The 18,301-nt window shown below is 35.5% G+C and overlaps 1 protein-coding gene across 1 annotated transcript in view; it reads right to left on the bottom strand.

Annotated features, from left to right (window-relative positions):
• LOC110676431 overlaps window positions 1-17,295 on the bottom strand; it is a 135,266-nt gene extending 117,971 nt beyond the window's left edge. The window contains exon 1 of the mRNA XM_021844299.1: window positions 17,192-17,295. Within this exon, the coding sequence (XP_021699991.1) occupies window positions 17,192-17,209 (18 nt within the window). The 5' untranslated portion in view covers window positions 17,210-17,295. The remainder of the gene's footprint in view (window positions 1-17,191) is intronic.
• Window positions 17,296-18,301: the final 1,006 nt, after the last annotated feature.

Genomic DNA, 18,301 nt, shown 5'->3' with positions numbered 1-18,301 from the left:
GATGCATGCGAAATAAATGGAATTATTTATGATGAGTCTCTGGACTTTGATGACATAAGAAATCATGGTTCAGGCTCTTTTAGGAACAAATCCATTTCTCCGGTTAAGATTTTGGATTGTGTTCGTTTGTCTAAATTATTCATTGATGGAAATAATTCAAAATACAGTCACCCCACGCAGTTGAATCACCCACAATTTATGAATCAGCTGATTTCAAAAGACAAAATTATTATCAAACTTGTCACAAAACATCACAGAATTATTTTTACTGATAAGAAACTATGTGTAAAAATAATTCTGTGATGTTTTGTGACAAGTTCGACAACAATTTTGTCTTTTGAAATCAGCTGATTCATAAATTGTGGGTGATTCAACTGCGTGGGGTCACTGTATGTACATTCCAATTGCATCAAGATTACGTTTTCTGGATCTGTACTTCCAGATTACGTAATGGTTGATAATGTTATTTTTCACGTGAGACTTCATTATCCAAAGCTCATGCATTGTGATCGATGCCTTTTGTTTGGTCACACTTCTAATTTTTGTTCAAACAAGAAAAAATTGTGGTGACCACCCTATCGATTTATGCTGGCTGCTGGCTCAGCCATAGCAGAACAAAATAAAACTATTCAGTTTATTATCGCGACTCCAGTTGGAAGCCGGAATCATCGACACGCGACAATCGATTTTTCTCAAAATCTATGCGTTGAACCTAACGTCGGGCATAGTGCGCTGGACAGCGGATCTGGTGGACTACCCAGCGCACCTTGCCCGACGTAGCTCCGACGCATAGGTTTGGAGGAAATCCGTTTTTCGCGTGTCAAAAATTCCGGTTTTCATCTGTGTGAATAATACTGACTACGAACGCGCGCGTACCGTTTTCTATACTCGGTCATATCACACACCTTCTATTGACTTCGCAGCACCAATCTGGAGTTCGCCGGTTGGACTTCCGAAGCGAAGTTTTGAACGAACTAACTGTCATTGCTCTGCCGGCTCGGCTTTTATCTCGACTGTTTTAGAAAACTATCCAACATCACGTCGACGGAAGAAGTTTCACCACAACGGAGGATTGGTCAGTTCGAGCGCGCCAAAATCCTTTCGATTGAAAATGTGTTGGCGGTGCTTAAGGTGCAACTGTTTGCTATCCATAAATGATGATCAATTTTGTAGTTTTGGGGATGTGATATCGGTTCTACCGGACATAGATGAACTGAAAGTGTATCAACATGCCTGTTGTTAGCAAGCATATGATCCGGATAGATCACCGAATGATCGATATGATATAAAACAGAAATATTTTCTTTTCAACGATAGTTTGAACATAGATTGTTCATGGATGCCACGATGAGTCTATCGTGTGTTACCTTAAGTTCGTTGATAAAGAAGAGGAAATTGAGCGAAGTTCTTTTTCTGAATTTTATCGGGATGCACAATATTGTGTAGTCCCTATGCGTGCGTGTCTGGCCGGTCTCTACCGTTTGGTCCGGTCATAAAAGTGGCGAACGAGGTGGTGTAGTTTTTTTTTCGTAATTGGAAAATAATTGCGTTTCGCGCGTAGTTCTAGTGGTCAAAACCAACCGGGAGGAAACAATCGTCGGTATTCCGGAGTGGTTCAGTGTCCTGGACTGGTTTTTGTGTGATTGTTTGTACCGGCAGTTTTGGCTTAAGTTTGCCATATATGCCATACAGTGTTTGGTTTAGTTTCCCACGGATTGTAGCGCTTGTTTGCTTGCCGTCGGAGGAACAGCTGACTGTGTGTTTTGTTTTGTATCGCTGTTTAACGCTCAATCGCAGGTTTGGTTGTTGCGTTCACGTAAGTACTGCATGTAAAGTTGAAATAAAAAGAGAAAATTCTCAAAGTTTAAAACTGCATAAGGCTATCGCACCCTTCTCTTTCCAGCAACAGTATCAAATGGGATTTTTTGTTTGATGTTTTCATACGGAAACGGTTTGGAGTTTATTTTGGTTGAACAAATCATGTCAACAACGTCGTCTGCAAGTTTTATCAAGCCTTTTATTCCCGGATCAGTTTCGTTTCACAAGTATTTGGAGGATTTGAATCGTGAGTTTATGCATCGAGGAGTTTACCGTAAGGAAAAGCAAAAAGCTTAGTTTCTTGCTTCTTGTGCAGCTCAGTTTTTAGTGAGTTGGAGCAAATTTTCGAAGAACGGAGTTTGAAAGACGTTTCGTTTGGAGAAATTACGGATGCACTACGGAAGCGGTTTGATGGAACGAAGCAGAGACGAAGGAAAGTTTAATCCATGGAGTTTCAAGAAATCGCAGTTTACCAAGCAGTTCCAAGCAATCATTTTCGCATGATTACAATAATAGTTTACCTTCATATTCACGCAAGTTGTTTTGTAGTTTTTGTCGCAGAGAAGGACATATTCGACGATTTTGTTTCGATCGAAAGAACGATAAGGTAAAGTTTGTCGATTCTTCAGCAATTCAACCACTAAGTTTAGATGTTTCCAACAGTTTATCGTGCGAGTCAGAGTTTTCGTGCGAGGAAACAGATTGTTTAACATTTTCAGTCAACAGAATTAATGAGCCGTGTTATCGGACAGTTTACGTTGACGGTATTCGTTTGAAAATGGAAGTTGATTGTGGTGCTGCCGTTTCTGTCATTGATTCATCAATGTATGAGGAAGAATTCGATCATATACCGATAGAACCATGTGACAAGAAGCTTGCCGTGATAAATGGAAGTCGTTTGAGGGTTTATGGAAAAATTCAAGTATTGGTTGAGTTGGACGGACGATCAGAAGTCGTTAATCTGATAGTTTTGCGAAGTGAGAACAGGTTTACACCTTTGCTTGGACGCGATTGGTTGGATTTGTTTATACCAAGTTGGCGTAGTGTGTTTGCAACTCGTAGTATCAATCAACTGGCACTTTCTCATGACCAAATTCTAGTGGATGTTAAGCGCAAGTTTGCCAATGTTTTCGATAAATCATTATCAACCCCAATCAAAGGTTTTGAAGCGGATCTAGTTTTGAAAGATCATACACCGATATTTAGACGTGCCTATGACGTTCCGTTGAGGTTGAAGGATAAGGTCGTGGAACACCTTGAAAGTTTGGAAAAGGACGGCGTCATAACTCCGGTCGATGCGAGTGAGTGGGCATCTCCGGTGATCGTCGTCGTTAAGAAGAGTGGTGATATTAGGATGGTTATCGACTGTAAAGTCTCGATTAACAAGGTCATAATCCCTAATACGTATCCTCTACCTTTAGCACAAGACATGTTTGCTTCTTTGGCTGGCGCAAAGGTGTTTTGTTCACTAGATTTGGCAGGAGCGTATACACAGCTTAAGTTGTCTAAAAAGTCGAGAAAAATAATGGTGATTAATACGATTAAAGGTTTGTTTACGTATAATCGTTTACCACAAGGTGCTTCATCAAGTGCAGCGATTTTTCAACGTGTCATGGATCAGGTTTTAAAAGGTATTGACGGAGTTTACTGTTACCTTGACGATGTTTTGATAGCAGGGAGAGACGAGAAAGACTGTTTACGAAAGCTTTATTTGGTTTTAGAGCGACTCTTTAATGCCAATATAAAGTCAACTTGCAAAAATGCAAATGGTTTGTGACTAGTTTGCCATTTCTGGGTCATGTGTTGACGGATAAAGGTTTGTTGCCGTGTCCAGAGAAGGTAGAAACAATTCGTAGAGCCAGTGTTCCGAATAATGTTTCCGAGTTGAAGGCATTCTTGGGTTTAATCAATTACTACGGTAAATTTATTCCCAATCTGTCGTCTCACCTTAGTTGTTTGTATCGTTTGCTCAGGAAAGACGTTAAGTTTGTCTGGACTGCTGAGTGCACTAGTGTGTTTGAAGACTGCAAGCTCTCGTTGTTGAAGTCAAACCTGTTGGATTTTTTCGATCCATGCAAGCCTGTCGTTCTGTCGTTGTTGTGACAGATGCTAGTAGTTACGGGTTAGGTGGAGTCATTGCACATGACATAGATGGAGAAGAGAGGCCCATTAGTTTCACCTCCTTCAGTTTAACAAATGCACAAAAGTCCTACCCGATACTGCACTTGGAAGCGTTGGCCGTTGTGAGTACCATTAACAAATTTCATAAGTTTCTGTTTGGTAAAAAGTTTACTGTGTATACTGACCATAAGCCGTTGATTGGAATCTTTGGTAAGGAAGGAAAGAATAGTTTGTTTGTGACGCGTCTGCAGAGATATGTATTGGAACTGAACATCTATGATTTTGACATTGTTTACAGACCGTCATCAAAATTGGGAAACGCAGATTTCTGTTCAAGGTTTCCATTACCAGACGAAGTACCAGTTGCACTACAGAGAAAGTTTATCAACAGTTTGAATGTTTCGAGTGAGTTACCATTGGATTACGTTTTAGTTGCAGAAGAAACCAAACAAGACGAGTTTATACAGCAGATTGTTTACTACCTGAAACATGGTTGGCCTAAAAAGTTGGAGCGAAATTTGTTGGATGTTTATGCTCATCATCAGGATTTGGAGTTGGTCGATGGATGTTTGTTGTACCAAGATCGTGTGTTTATACCTGTTAGTTTACAAAAACAGATCCTGAAGCTGTTGCATAAGAACCATTCAGGCATTACCAAAATCAAACAGTTAGCCAGAAGAACAGTTTACTGGTATGGCATGAACAGCGACATTGAAAGTTTTGTCAAGTCGTGTAGTGTGTGTTGCCAGATGAATGCAGTAGCAAAGCAAGTTCCTCATTCCTCTTGGATACCAACGACTAAACCGTTTTCGCGTATTCACGCTGATTTCTTCTACTTCGACAAGAAAGTTTTCCTGGTCATTGTTGACAGTTTTACCAAATGGTTGGAAGTTGAATACATGAAGTATGGAACAGATGCCAGGAAAGTCAACTCGACGTTCATGAGTGTTTTCGCTAGCTTTGGGTTACCTGATGTAATCGTTACTGATGGCGGACCACCGTTCAATTCGAAGGAGTTTATGGATTTTATGGAAAGACATGGTGTGAAGGTGATGAAGAGTCCACCGTATAACCCGTCAAGCAACGGTAAGCGGAGCGAATGGTGCGAGTTGTTAAGGAGAGTTTGAAGAAGTTTTTATTGGATCCAGAGTTGAGGAGTACAACAACCGAGGACTTAGTTTCGTATTTTCTGTTTGGTTATCGTAATTCGTGTTTGGAAGAAGATAACAAGTTTCCTTCGGAGAGGTTGTTTAGCTTTAAACCTAAGACGCTGTTGGACTTGATTCATCCTAGGAATAGTTTTAAGAATCATATGACGAAGCCTACAAGTGTGGAAAATCCTAAGCAAGATACCAAAGACTACCGTAAGCCTGACTGGACAGCCCAGGAGACACTGTTTACTATAAAAATTTTAGAACAACTGACATCAGACGATGGCTTGAAGCCAAATTCCAGAAGCGTGTTTCCTCACACACATTTCAAGTTTCTGTAGGAGGTCGTGTATATTTGGCACATCGTAATCAGTTGAAGCAGGCTGGAAGCGGCAAGAGTCGGCGGTATGTAACTTTCTCGAGGGGTAAGGAGTATGGACGCAGCAGAAAACGTACTAGAGAAGACGACGAAGAGAGTGATTCTGACGATGCTGAAGATTTTTACGGTTTCTCAGTAGATTCTTTTATGTTTAGGGATAATTGTGAAAATCCGTTGAATGACAGTCGAGATGGAGAAGATGTTGCAGGGTCGATGTCGCCTGAAGAGTCGTTGGTTCGTGGAGTTCCTGACAGAGGAGTTTCGCAAGCTGACGAGGTTGATCCATTGGAAGGACCGTCATCGAAAGTTTCATCGAGCTCAGATCGTCATAAAGCAAGTTTACGCCGTTCGAGGCGAATCAAGCGTTTCAGAAGAGACAACGAATATGTTTACTACTGATTTCGAATCAGAGTTTGTTTGTTTGATTGTTTGTTTGTTTTCGGTAGTATGTTTTACCGACTGTTTACAGCAGTACTGTTTTGCTGTGTTCGAGAAGTATCCACGTTGTTCCCGAAAGTATTGAGAGTGTTTAGTGTGAATTTCAGTGTTGTGTATAGTTCATCTAAAAGGGGGAGAACTGTGGTGACCACCCTATCGATTTATGCTGGCTGCTGGCTCAGCCATAGCAGAACGAAATAAAACTATTCAGTTTATTACTGACTACGATCGCGTGCGTACCGTTTTCTATACTCGGTCATATCACACACCTTCTATTGTGTAGTCCCTATGGGTGCGTGTCTGGCCGGTCTCTACCGTTTGGTCCGGTCATAACAAAAATGTTCTAAATGTGGAGAACTTCATGATTCTTCTACATGTAAAGAGCAATCTGAAGTATGTATTTATTGTAAACACAAACACAATTCTTTAAACGAATGTGTTGTTTATATTGAGAATCAAACGAGATTTAACCAAAAAATTAAAAACAAAAATTTGTTGTCTTATGCTGAAGTTATGAAATCTTCAGACAACACTGCTTCACCAAACACTTTTGAAATTTTATCAAATCAAGTATGTCATGAAAATGTTGATAATTATATCTACAAACCTCCTAGCAAAAGAAAAAGAATCATTAATAAAAAGTCGCAACAAAACCAAATTTTTGAACCTCAACCATCTACCTCGTTTGATATAAATTTTCCCCCTTTGAATAACTCTGCTTCAACTAAAAACATTCCTGGATTTCGTAAAGTAGAAGTTGACCCATCCAATAATAATAGTCAGAATTCAAACAATTCGCCGGATGAAAAACATAAGGAAAATTCTGATAATTCAATTCTAGGCATTTTAGAGGAAATAATAGATTTTTTGGGATTAAGCGAATTTTGGAAAAAGTTAATCAAAATGTTTTTATTTATTTTGGCTTCCTTTTTAAATAAATTGAATTAATTTGGACCCCTCATTTCTTCACTATTTTCGTCGTAATGGCTTCCATAAGTATTAATAACATGAATATTTTACAATGGAATTACCGCAGTATCATTCCCAAAATTGATAGATTAAAAGCACTTATTAACAGCCATAATATAGATTTGTTTTGCCTAAATGAAACAAGGCTAACTACATCAAAATTCTTTCGCATTCCAAAATTTAATATAATTCGAAAAGATAGGGATTCTTCATATGGAGGAGTACTTATTGGAATTCATGACGATATTGAATTTAGATTTAACATTGCATTCGCAAATTGAGTACGCTGCTGTTTCTATCAAGAGAGAAAATTGTGAATTTTCTATTATTTGTTCTTATATACCACCTAATGTCAGTTTTTCGTTGTCGCAAATTAAAAATATTTTAAATGAAATTCCTCCTCCATTTTATATATTAGTTGGTTTTAATGCACATAATTTTGCTTGGGGTAGCGACAAAACAGATGGTAGAGGTTCATTAATTATGGATTTAATTGATGAATTAAACTTACATATTCTCAATGATGGATCTTTTACTAGGATTGTTGTACCACCCAATCAACCTTCTTGTATTGATTTATCTCTTTGTTCTAATAGTTTATCAATGAAATCTTCTTGGAAAACTATTGATGATCCTAATGGTAGTGATCATTTACCAATTTCAATTTTAATTCAAAATCCAGCTCGCGGTAATTTATTACACGATTCTCATGTTCCTGACCTTTGTCAAAATGTTAATTGGACAAAATTTTCTGATCTTATATCCTTTTTTTTTGAAAATTACAATAATTTTTCAAAATGACTAATTGATTGCTTGCGTAAATCTCAAACCAAAAAAATGCTGGGTCAAAATAAAACAATGCGTCCATGTTTCTGGTGGGATAATGAATGTTCCATTGCTCTAAAAATAAAATCAGATGCTTTTAAAAAAATTCGCAGATCAGACTCCAGAAATGATTATTTTTTATATTGTAAAGCTGAAGCATTGTTCATTAGACTTACTAAATCCAAGAAAAGAAATTATTGAAATTTTTTTTTCCAAAATCTTGATCAGGAAACATCATTATCTACTTTGTGGTCAGTTGCAAGAAATTTAAGAAACTATGATTCGACTGTTCCTACTGTTTTGGAATATTCTGAAAAATGGATAGAGGAGATTGCATCTAAAATTTGCCCTGATTTTGTTCCTAAATCATCAAGTTTAAAAATAGAAGTCAAAATCATTTTTCTGAACTTTGTAATCCACTTTCATTAGCTGAATTTAATTTGGCATTATCAATTACTAAAAATACAGCTCCAGGAATTGATAACATTAAATTTATTGTTTTGAAAAATTTACCTGATGAAGGAAAACTTCATTTACTTTCAATATATAATGATTTCTTATCTCAAAATATAATTCCCTATGAATGGCGTTTCATCAAAGTCATCAGTATTCTTAAACCTGGTAGAGATCCTTCATTAGCTGATAGTAGGAGACCGATAAGTTTGTTATCATGTTTACGAAAACTTTTAGAAAGAATGATATTAAATCGTCTTGAATTATGGGCAGAGAACAATAACATTTTTTCGTCTTCTCAATTTGGATTTAGAAGAGGTCGTGGTACTCGTGACTGTGTTTCACTTTTGGCTTCACAAATTCAACTATCGTTTAATAAAAAACAGGATGTAGTTTCAACTTTTCTTGATGTTTCTGGAGCCTATGATTCTGTACTTATTGAATTACTTTTCGAAAAGATGAATCATTTAAAAATTCCAAATTTAATCACAAATTTCATTTACAATTTATTTTCTTTTAAAATTATGATTTTTTTTTTCACAATCGATCCTCAAAATTATCAAGATATAGTTTTTTTGGACTTCCACAAGGATCTAGTTTGAGCCCGTTTTTATACAACTTGTTCACCAGGGATATTGCATCAATTATTCCAAATGGTTGTTATTTGCTTCAGTTTGCCGATGATAATGTTATTTCTATTAGCGGCAAAAATAGATAAGTTATTAGACATTTTATGCAATGTGCTTTGAATAATATTGATTCATGGGCTAATGATAATGGTTTTTCATTTTCAGTTTAAAAAACTAAATGCAGGTCGGACTCGATTATCCGGAGACTCGATTATCCGGAGATTCGATTATCCGGGATTCGATTATCCGGGATTCGATTATCCGGAATTTTAGACTCGATTATCCGGAATTTGTTTTTTGATGTTCTTGTTTTTCAATTTTTGTGCATAAATCTGAGTTAATTTGATATTGCAATATACAATATGATTGGTTTTGCAGTTTTGAACGTATTTGAGAAAAGGGGGGTTTGAAAAGTGTTTTTTTGTGTATGCTGATCAAAAATTTTATTTTCTTCTCAAGACTTCTACTGTTCCTAGAAATAATTTCTGGCTACGCCACCGCATCATATAAATAAAACAACGAAAAAATATTAATATTTAAGTTCGTTTATTGACGATTAAAATTTTTTCTTAGTGATTCGATTATCGAGGATTCGATTATCCGGAGTGAAAAAAAAATCGATACTCCGGATAATCGAGTCCGACCTGTACATCATATTTTCAAGAAAACATTCTAATATAACTATTAACTTGTACCTTAATGGAATTGAAATTGAACAAGTTGATGAGTATAAATATCTTGGTATATGGTTTGATTTCAAATTGAATTGGAACATTCATATTTAAACAAATTCAAAAAACATGTTCGAAAAGAATTAATTTTCTTCGCACAATCACAGGTACTTGGTGGGGTGCTAATCCATCTGATTTAATAACGCTTTATAAAACTACTATACGTTCAGTTATGGAATATGGTTACTTCGCTTTTGGAAGTGCTGCAAATACATATTTTGTTAAAGGCAGGTTTGCTACTGACAAGAAAAGGAATCGCCTATCTCGATGCGTGGAAAATTTCTTGCAAGAAATGGTCAAGAAATGCATTTTTCTTTGATCGCAGTACGCAGTTGAAAAGAATGTCATTGCAAATGGACCTCACTGTAGAAAATTTCTTGACCATTTCTTCCGCAGAAATTTTTACTTTTCTTGAGCGAAACAGCATACTTAGCTTAAAGCCTGATTTGCTGCTGAACAGGAATCGCTCAAGAAATTTCTCGCCGATTCCTTGCAGAAATTTTCTACAGCGACTCCCATTTGAATTGACATTTCTTTTCAACTGCGTACTGCAATCAGAAAAAAGCGCATTCTTGATCGATTCCTTGTAGAAATTTTCCATGCATCAAGATAGGCCAAGAAATTACTTCTCAGCAGCGAATCAGGCTTAAACTTGAAAAAATACAATTTCGTTGTTTGAGAATTTGTCTGAAACTTATGAATTCAACTCATACTCAATCAACTGAAGTTCTTACCGGAATTGTTCCTCTCAAAATTCGTTTTCAAGAACTAAATTGCAAATTTTTGACTAATTGTTTCTCAAGTAATCATCCAATTATCAACATTTTGAAGTCCCTATTTGAAATTAACCCGACGAGCAAAATATTGGAATCTTATATTCATTGCTCAACTGAAAATATTGTATCAATTTCATTGAATGGTTTTTACAATTGTAAAATTGATGTTCATACATATCAACCTTTGATTGACTTGTCGTTATTTCATGAATTAAAACAATTTCCAAAACATTTACATCCTCATTTTGCCAATATCTCATTTGAGCGTAAATTCGATGGAATTGCCTGCACAATTTTATTTTACAGATGGTTCATTAATTCAAGATATCGCGGGTTTTGGAGTATATAATGAGTTTTCGGCTCACTTTTTCAAATTGCAAGCTCCTTGTTCTATTTTCGTAGCAGAATTAGTCGCTTTATACTTTGCTTGCAACTTGATTAAGGAGTGTCCACCAAATATTTACATTGTATGTTCTGATAGCCTGTGTTGTCTTCATGCTTTGAACACCATTTCTTTCAATTTCAAAACTCACGGTACAGTCAACTTTCGTTCATTGCACTAAACCAGTAGCCCACCTAGTGAAAGACTTTCACTAATCGGGCTAAGTTTTGAGCTGTCAAATAACCGATTACAATAGAAATTCAGCGCTACCAACATTGACAAATTACGGTTTATGTCAGAAAGTGACGTTTGCCTTCGTTTTAGGTGGGCTACACTGTAAACTTGGCACTACCCTTTAAGGCGTAAAAAGCACCCATTTTTTCCTCATGTATGAAACTGTCAAAAAATGGGGTAGTTTTTTGTTTAGGATAATGGGTATTTTGTATTCTTTTATTAGTTCAAACGCTTTACTCTTTAATGGGTGAAGAATGTCTTTAGGATTTCTGATGAACACTCTTAGCGTCCATTATCTTTTGTTCATCACCCAAGTCGTATTCGGATCGCTTATTGTGGACAGTTGTGGACAAATGCACAAGTTTTTACATTTTCGGGTAAGTTTAAAATCGAAAAACTTCATTAATTTCGTCGTTAGCTAAAGAAATGCCGTGATCTTTGCAGGTTTGTTGAAAAACGCAGTTGCGGACTGGAGCCATGGCAGATTTCTACGGCCAAAAGCGGACGCATAGAAAACTGTATTCCGGTCAATGCGAGGACTAATGTCTGGAATTAGTATAAACTGCATATTTTTCAGCCTTGGAGAAAATTTATAGTTAATAAGATGATGAAACATTGTAGCATTGTAGGTTAAGTGCATTACGTTATTATTTTAAATTTTATATAAGCTATAATAAAGTGTTTTGTTGCTCATTGATTTTTATTGCCCTTGCTCCATTTATTTATTTTCATTTGATTCATATTAAAACGTTATCTAGATAATGAATAAAAGGGTATATTTTACCCACTTTTTAACTGAATTAATTCCGAATAGTGGGTAAAATTCACTCGTTGGTTTGACGTACAAGCGGTTTACTCTTTAACGAGTTAAACTAGTTTCTCTCAAAGAGGGTACTTTTTTACCCTTTAAAGGGTACTTTAGTCTTACAGTGTATAGCCCACTTAACGGGAGCCCAATTAAAACGAAGTGCAATTAAACGTAGTGCAATGAACGAATTTCGACTGTATATTATTTATGTTGAAACAACTTTTATTTGACTTACACTCTCAGAGATTTATCATAAAAATAATATGGATCCCCCCCCATTGCAAAATTTATGGTAATGAACAGGCTGATTTATTGGCTAAATTTGGTGTTGCTCGGGGGCTTATTTATAACCGTGACATTTCTTGTTCTGAATATTATCCCAAATTAAAAGAATATTCCATTAGTAAAGGGCAAATTTGTTGGAATTCTAGCGACAAAGGAAGATGGTGTTATTCAATTTGTCCTAAGGTCAATCACTTTCCTTGGTTTAAGAATATACCAGGTAGTAGAAATTTTATTTGCTCTTTTTCACGACTGATATCAAATCATTATTTGTGTAACAGTCATTTATATCGTATCAATATCAAAGATTCCAATTTGTGTGAGTGTGGAATCTCATATGAAGACATTGATCATATTGTTCTTCAATGTTCAAGATATATTTTACCGAGAGAAAAATTATTTAACAATATAATCAATTTTGGTCATCCAATTCCTGTTTCTATTCGGGATATATTGGGTACAAAGTACTACCCTATACTTAAACTTTTATATCAATTTTTAATTGAGATCTCATGTATTGTTTGATACTCGTTTTTTGTATTTTTTTTTTAATTTTCAGATATCAAGATGATGTTTGGATACCAAGATGATGTTTAGTAAACCCCCTCCCTCATCCCATTTTTCAAGATATCAATACACACTCAAATCTACATTATATTGCAGTATATGGCTCTGTTATGGTTTTTGTTTTACCGTATGAGCCTTTAGTTTTAGTTTTGTAACGTTATAAGAAAAGATAAAGAGATTGTGTGCCTCTTTGAGAAAGATTTCGAATGGAAATCACTCAAAGGGGTTTTTCCCTCTTTCAAAATTATTGGTTTAAATAAATAAATAAATAAATAACTCTAGATTTTTCCGGAAATACTTCTGGTATTCTTATGAGAATGCCTCTGGTATTCTTCCGGAAATCATCTGAGATGCTTTCGGAAATTTTTTAGAATACTTTCGAAAATGTTTCTGAAATTCTTCTGGAAAATCCACTGGGATTTTTACGTCAATATCTTTGAAATACTTCTGGGACTCTTCCAAAAACCCTGTTGGAATTTTTTCGGATATCTTTCTATTCTTTCGGAAAACCTTCTGGCATTCTTTCGAAAATCTTTCTGATGATCCTTCAAATCCTTCGTGCTAGATTTTTTGAGGATTCATGCAGAAATTCTTGACGAATTACCTCTAGGATCCAGGAGCATCCTGATTTTTTCATAAAACTCTCTATTCTTTCGAGTATCTCCCTAGCATTCTTTCGGATTTTTTCTGTTATCCTGCTGGAAGGCTTCAAAATATCTTTCAAAGATGCTTCCAGAAATTTTTCAATAAATTTAACTAAAACCTGCTGAGATTCATCCAAAAATACGACTGTCATTCTTCCGGATATCATTCAAGAATTCTACCGGAAGTTTTCGTGAGATTCAATCGTAAATCGTTCTGGTATTTTTTCAGAAATTCCATTGAGATTCTTTGGATTCTTAAAAATATCCTTCTGATTTTTTTTTTGGGAATTGCTTTGGGATTATAAAAGGATTTACGGAAGAATTCCAGGTCGATTTACAGAATAATCATTTCTGTATGAAGAATTTTCGTAAATATCTGAAACAATCCCATGAGAATTCTAATTCCAAATTACAGTGATATTCAAAAGAATCCCAAAAGCTATTTCGCATGAATCCCTGAAAGATTTAAAGGAAATTCACAGATTTCATGAATATTTTCTAGAATAATTCCGATGTCCACATGAACTGCAGAAAGATTCACGGAATAATTTCAAAAAGAATTTCCGGAACCATTTGAAAGTAACTTTTAGAAGATTCTCAGAAAAAGAAATCAGTAATCAAAGTAATCGAAAAAATCTCATAACTTCAAGCAATGCTCGTTCATGTCGAAGGATCAACATATTCGGCTTAACGAATCTTATTTTAAATATTGACTGACACCACATACAATTAAACTAGTACGTGATTACAAATCTGAATCACCACAAAAAAAATATTGAGAATCAAAATCCTTCTGAGAGGGATGATGTGGTGGATGCACATTCTAATTAATTTTTACATACAAAGATATCGACCGTGATAATTTTTATTTTGAATTTGATAATCGGCATATCGGTCTATTTTGCTCGAAGTAAGAGGGAGCATGGAGAAGAAAGCAATGAATACTAGATGGATAGGTACCGTAAGGGAACGGCGAGAGAAATTGGATTAGATGTTGAAGAGGGCATACCATATGAAACAGTATTACTTGAAACGTCACTTCCTTGTGGCTAACGTCCCCTATGGGAACGGCTTGGGTGTGTTTTGAGAATGACACTACCAAGACAGCCTTTGTTATTTTTACATACAAAGGTATCGACCGTGATAATTTTTATTTTGAATTTGTTTTTCGGCATATCGGTCTATTTTGCTCGAAGTAAGAGGGAGCATGGAGAAGAAAGCAATGAATACTAGATGGATAGGTACCGTAAGGGAACGGCGAGAAAAATTGGATTAGATGTTGAAGAGGGCATACCATATGAAACAGTATTGCTTGATACGTCACTTCCTTGTGGCTAACGTCCCCTATGGGAACGGCTTGGGTGTGTTTTGAGAATGACCGATACAGCCATAAAACAAAAATAATTTAAAACAATCACGGTCGAAACCTTCTCCTATATATGAAATTTGGCTAATAAGAAAAATGCAGTTCTGGCGGGAAGAGCACACATGAAAGAGACAAATTCTCTGACTGCGTGTCAATACCCAATATCAGTCATCGATCGATAGAACCGTTCGGTTGATTGCCGTCAGTATAAGAGCACATTGAAGCCTCCTGTATTTTGCCTGTGTTGGTAGCAAAGCTCAAAGCTTTCACGGTGGTTTGCGATTACCCTTTAATGGGTGAAAAATACCCATTATCGAATAGCGTAGCGATCTGTCAAAACATGGGTGAATTTGAAAATTCAAAAAGAGTAAAAAAATACCCATTTGTTAAAAACACTATCGATCTCATAAATAGGTGAAAAATAGTTAAGAAACGTTTGCATCAATTTGCGAAGAAAAATATCGTGCTTCTTGATTCTTAGTAAATTTATCATATTATCTGTTTTATTGAGTACCAGGATATTCCATAAAAGCGGTGAGTGATGATCGTTTCGAATATTTATTCAAATAACTAAAATTGTTGATTTTTTTTAGGAAATTTCAGATTACTTGGAGGGTAGCACCGGTTTGGCATCGCCTTTCATTACGGCACAATGTTAAATCGATACGACTGCATAAAAAGTGCTTGAATTTATTTCCCGTATGTTCCTTATGATAAAATAAACCAAAACTATAACTTCTCATTTGTTTTACTTAATGAAAACGTAAATAATCTTCAAATTAAAGATTGTCCTCTCATCATTATCGAAATGGGTAATTTTTCACCCATTTTCCAATGCGGGAGCGTTTTGCATAAAGGGTAAAAATTTACCCATCCTATGACATAAACTGGCTTTACTCTTTAATGAGTAAACCGTGTTTACCCATTAAATGTGGAGAGGCACTTCTAGCGGAAATGGGTAAATTTTCACCCATTAAAGGGTATTCGCAAACCACCGTGCATGAGCCAACCCTTTTCCAGTAGAGAAGCTAGGCAAAATACAGGACGCTTCAATGCTTACTGACTTTAAAATGGCTTGCTCAATTTTCACCACCTAATTAAATTTCAATCTTGTCGCTCCCTTGCGACGCCTATGCACCTATTTGTTTCCATCATTTGCTTCTATAGACTCCCTTTACCTTTGAGTCGCCGATACAGCCATAAAACAAAAATAATTTGAAACAATCACGGTCGAAACCTTCTCCTATTTACAAGGATTTATCGATTAATTTGTATGGGTTCCATCCCATTCAAAAATTTATGGTAATGAACAAGCTGATTCTTTAGCAATAAAGGGTGTTGGTTGTGGTATTACATATAACCGTAGTATTTCTGCATCTGAATATCATACAAGATTTAGGACTTGGTGTCATGCTATTCAACCAAAAGTTTTTCTTAATCCATGGTTTAAAAAATTATCAGTTGATTTCAAATCATTATAATTGTAACAGTCATTTATATCGCATCGGCATAAAAGATTCAAATTTATGTGATTGTGGACTATTCTATGAAGATATTGATCATATATTTTTTTATTGTTCAAGATACGTTATACCAAGGAATACATTTTTAAAACAAATTCAAAATTTAAATCATACCACTCCAATATCTGTTAGAGATATTTTAGGAAATATGTGCCTTCCAATATTGAAAATTTTATTTCAGTTTTTGAATGAAATCTCCTATTATGTATGATACTTGCTTTTTTGTACGTTTCTTTACAGCTTTGAAGAACAGTTTTCTATATGTGGTACCGTAACTATTATGGACCTCTCCTAGGACCTTTCACTTCTTCAAGGATTTGGCTCTGCTATGGGTCAATGCCGTTTGAGCCTCTTATTGTTAAGATTGTTTATTTTGTAATGTTTTTAAAAAAGTTGAAGAGGTTTTATACCTTTTTGAGAAAGATTTCAGTAAGAAATCACTCAAAGGGGCTTTTTCCTCTTCCAAAATTTCAAGTTAAAATAAATAAATAAAAAAATAATAAAGAAAAGTGAAGAAATTTAAAGATATGGTTGACCGGGATAGCATGACAGTGAAAGAGTCCTGATAGTGGAATTAGGAAAACGTTTAAATAACCGAGTATTTTCGTCTTTTTGAGATCACATGTCACGCTAAATTTCAACTTTTTTGGCCTACCCTGCTGCCTTCTTTCATGCTTCAGTATCAGAAATCGTTTTTTAAAACAAGGCCCCACAAGGTTATAGCACCCAGGCTCGTACGTTTTTCATTCCGGCCTTGTTTCAAACATCGTACGTTTTAAATTTAACTGCAAATAAAAAAAAACAGCTTTTGCTCTCACTAGAACGTTTGCTTTATCAAAATAATATATCAAGCAAGAGTGTGTATTCGTGATTTTCAAAATGAGCATAAAACCCACAACAATGTACTACAAAATCAATGGACAATTCTTGAACAATTAAATGTGAACACTGTGATCCTAAACAAATAATTCACGATTTGAAATTATAAAAACAGTAAACTTCTTATCGTTTTGAACCAGGGAGATTATTTTTATGGAAACATCATTGTTATTCAATTACAATATTCGGTTAGAAAATTCGTTATTTAACACTTACCACAAACTTCAGTCTCATTATGAAAAACTAACCGACTTACTGTTCTATTGTTAAACGGTATCTGATTGTTTTTGAATGAATGATATTTTCTTTTATACGACCATCAGGTAAAGCACCCCTCTATTTCGAATTGGAGTAAAACAATTTAATTTTGTACATAATAAAAGTATACCATATGTCCGTACTGCAAACGCAAACCCTTTCTTCCGCAAATTAAATTCGCCGTCATACAATTTGATGGGTGCTGCACTTACAATGGAAACATGAATATTTATCATCGTGCATTGAACCATTTCCAACAAATAAACGCATATATGTTGTTGTTTTAGGCTTGTTTTTCTCAATGCATGAAACACAATTGCTGGCTAATACTGCTAATACTGATGTTCGGTATATGATAGTCGAACCTACTTGACTGTAGCATTTATTTCACTCCCACTGTTACTATAGGCTATAACACGCCGCGGTCGCTAGCTATCAGTGCATGCTTTGCCAAGTGTGCAAATATTTGACTAGGCATAAGCCAACAGACAAATTTCGGTCTCAACACTGACAAGTTCATTGCGTTGTCTAACATTTGTTTGGGTCTGTAAATAATTCACAAATTTCATAACGCCAAACATGACAATTTTTACACCCCATATTTTTGTATGAACTGTAACGTCTCATGGACACCCACCCACCCCCTTCAGTGTTATGTGTACTAACAGGTAGAGGTGAATAACAAAATAATGATGAATGAAATAAGAACAAATTTTGCAATCATTCATCAGTTTTACCATTATTACATAATGAGCAAATCTCGCTGAAACCAGGCCGCCATCGGCACCCATCGTTAGAATTCCAATCACTGATCGCTAGTTTTCGATAAAACTTAAGGGTGGTTCTTTCGCCAGCTAGCTAAACAGTTTGCGAAAAAGCCCATTTTTTGATAAATCTTGGGTATTTCTTCACGTGATATGTCTCATATTTCCCTTGGAACACATAGCAAACTTAGTGGTATATATAGAGAAAGTATATAGCTTTCATATGAAGTAAAAATTTTTTTGGCCATTTTTGAATTGGCCGCCATTTTGAATTTTGAAAGAAAAATCGATTTTTCACCATTAG

This window comes from Aedes aegypti, chromosome 2, assembly GCF_002204515.2.
Source record: "Aedes aegypti strain LVP_AGWG chromosome 2, AaegL5.0 Primary Assembly, whole genome shotgun sequence".
Taxonomy (NCBI): domain Eukaryota; kingdom Metazoa; phylum Arthropoda; class Insecta; order Diptera; family Culicidae; genus Aedes; species Aedes aegypti.
The sequence above is the reverse complement of the archived record's forward strand: the minus strand, read 5'-3'. Positions and strand labels throughout refer to the sequence as shown.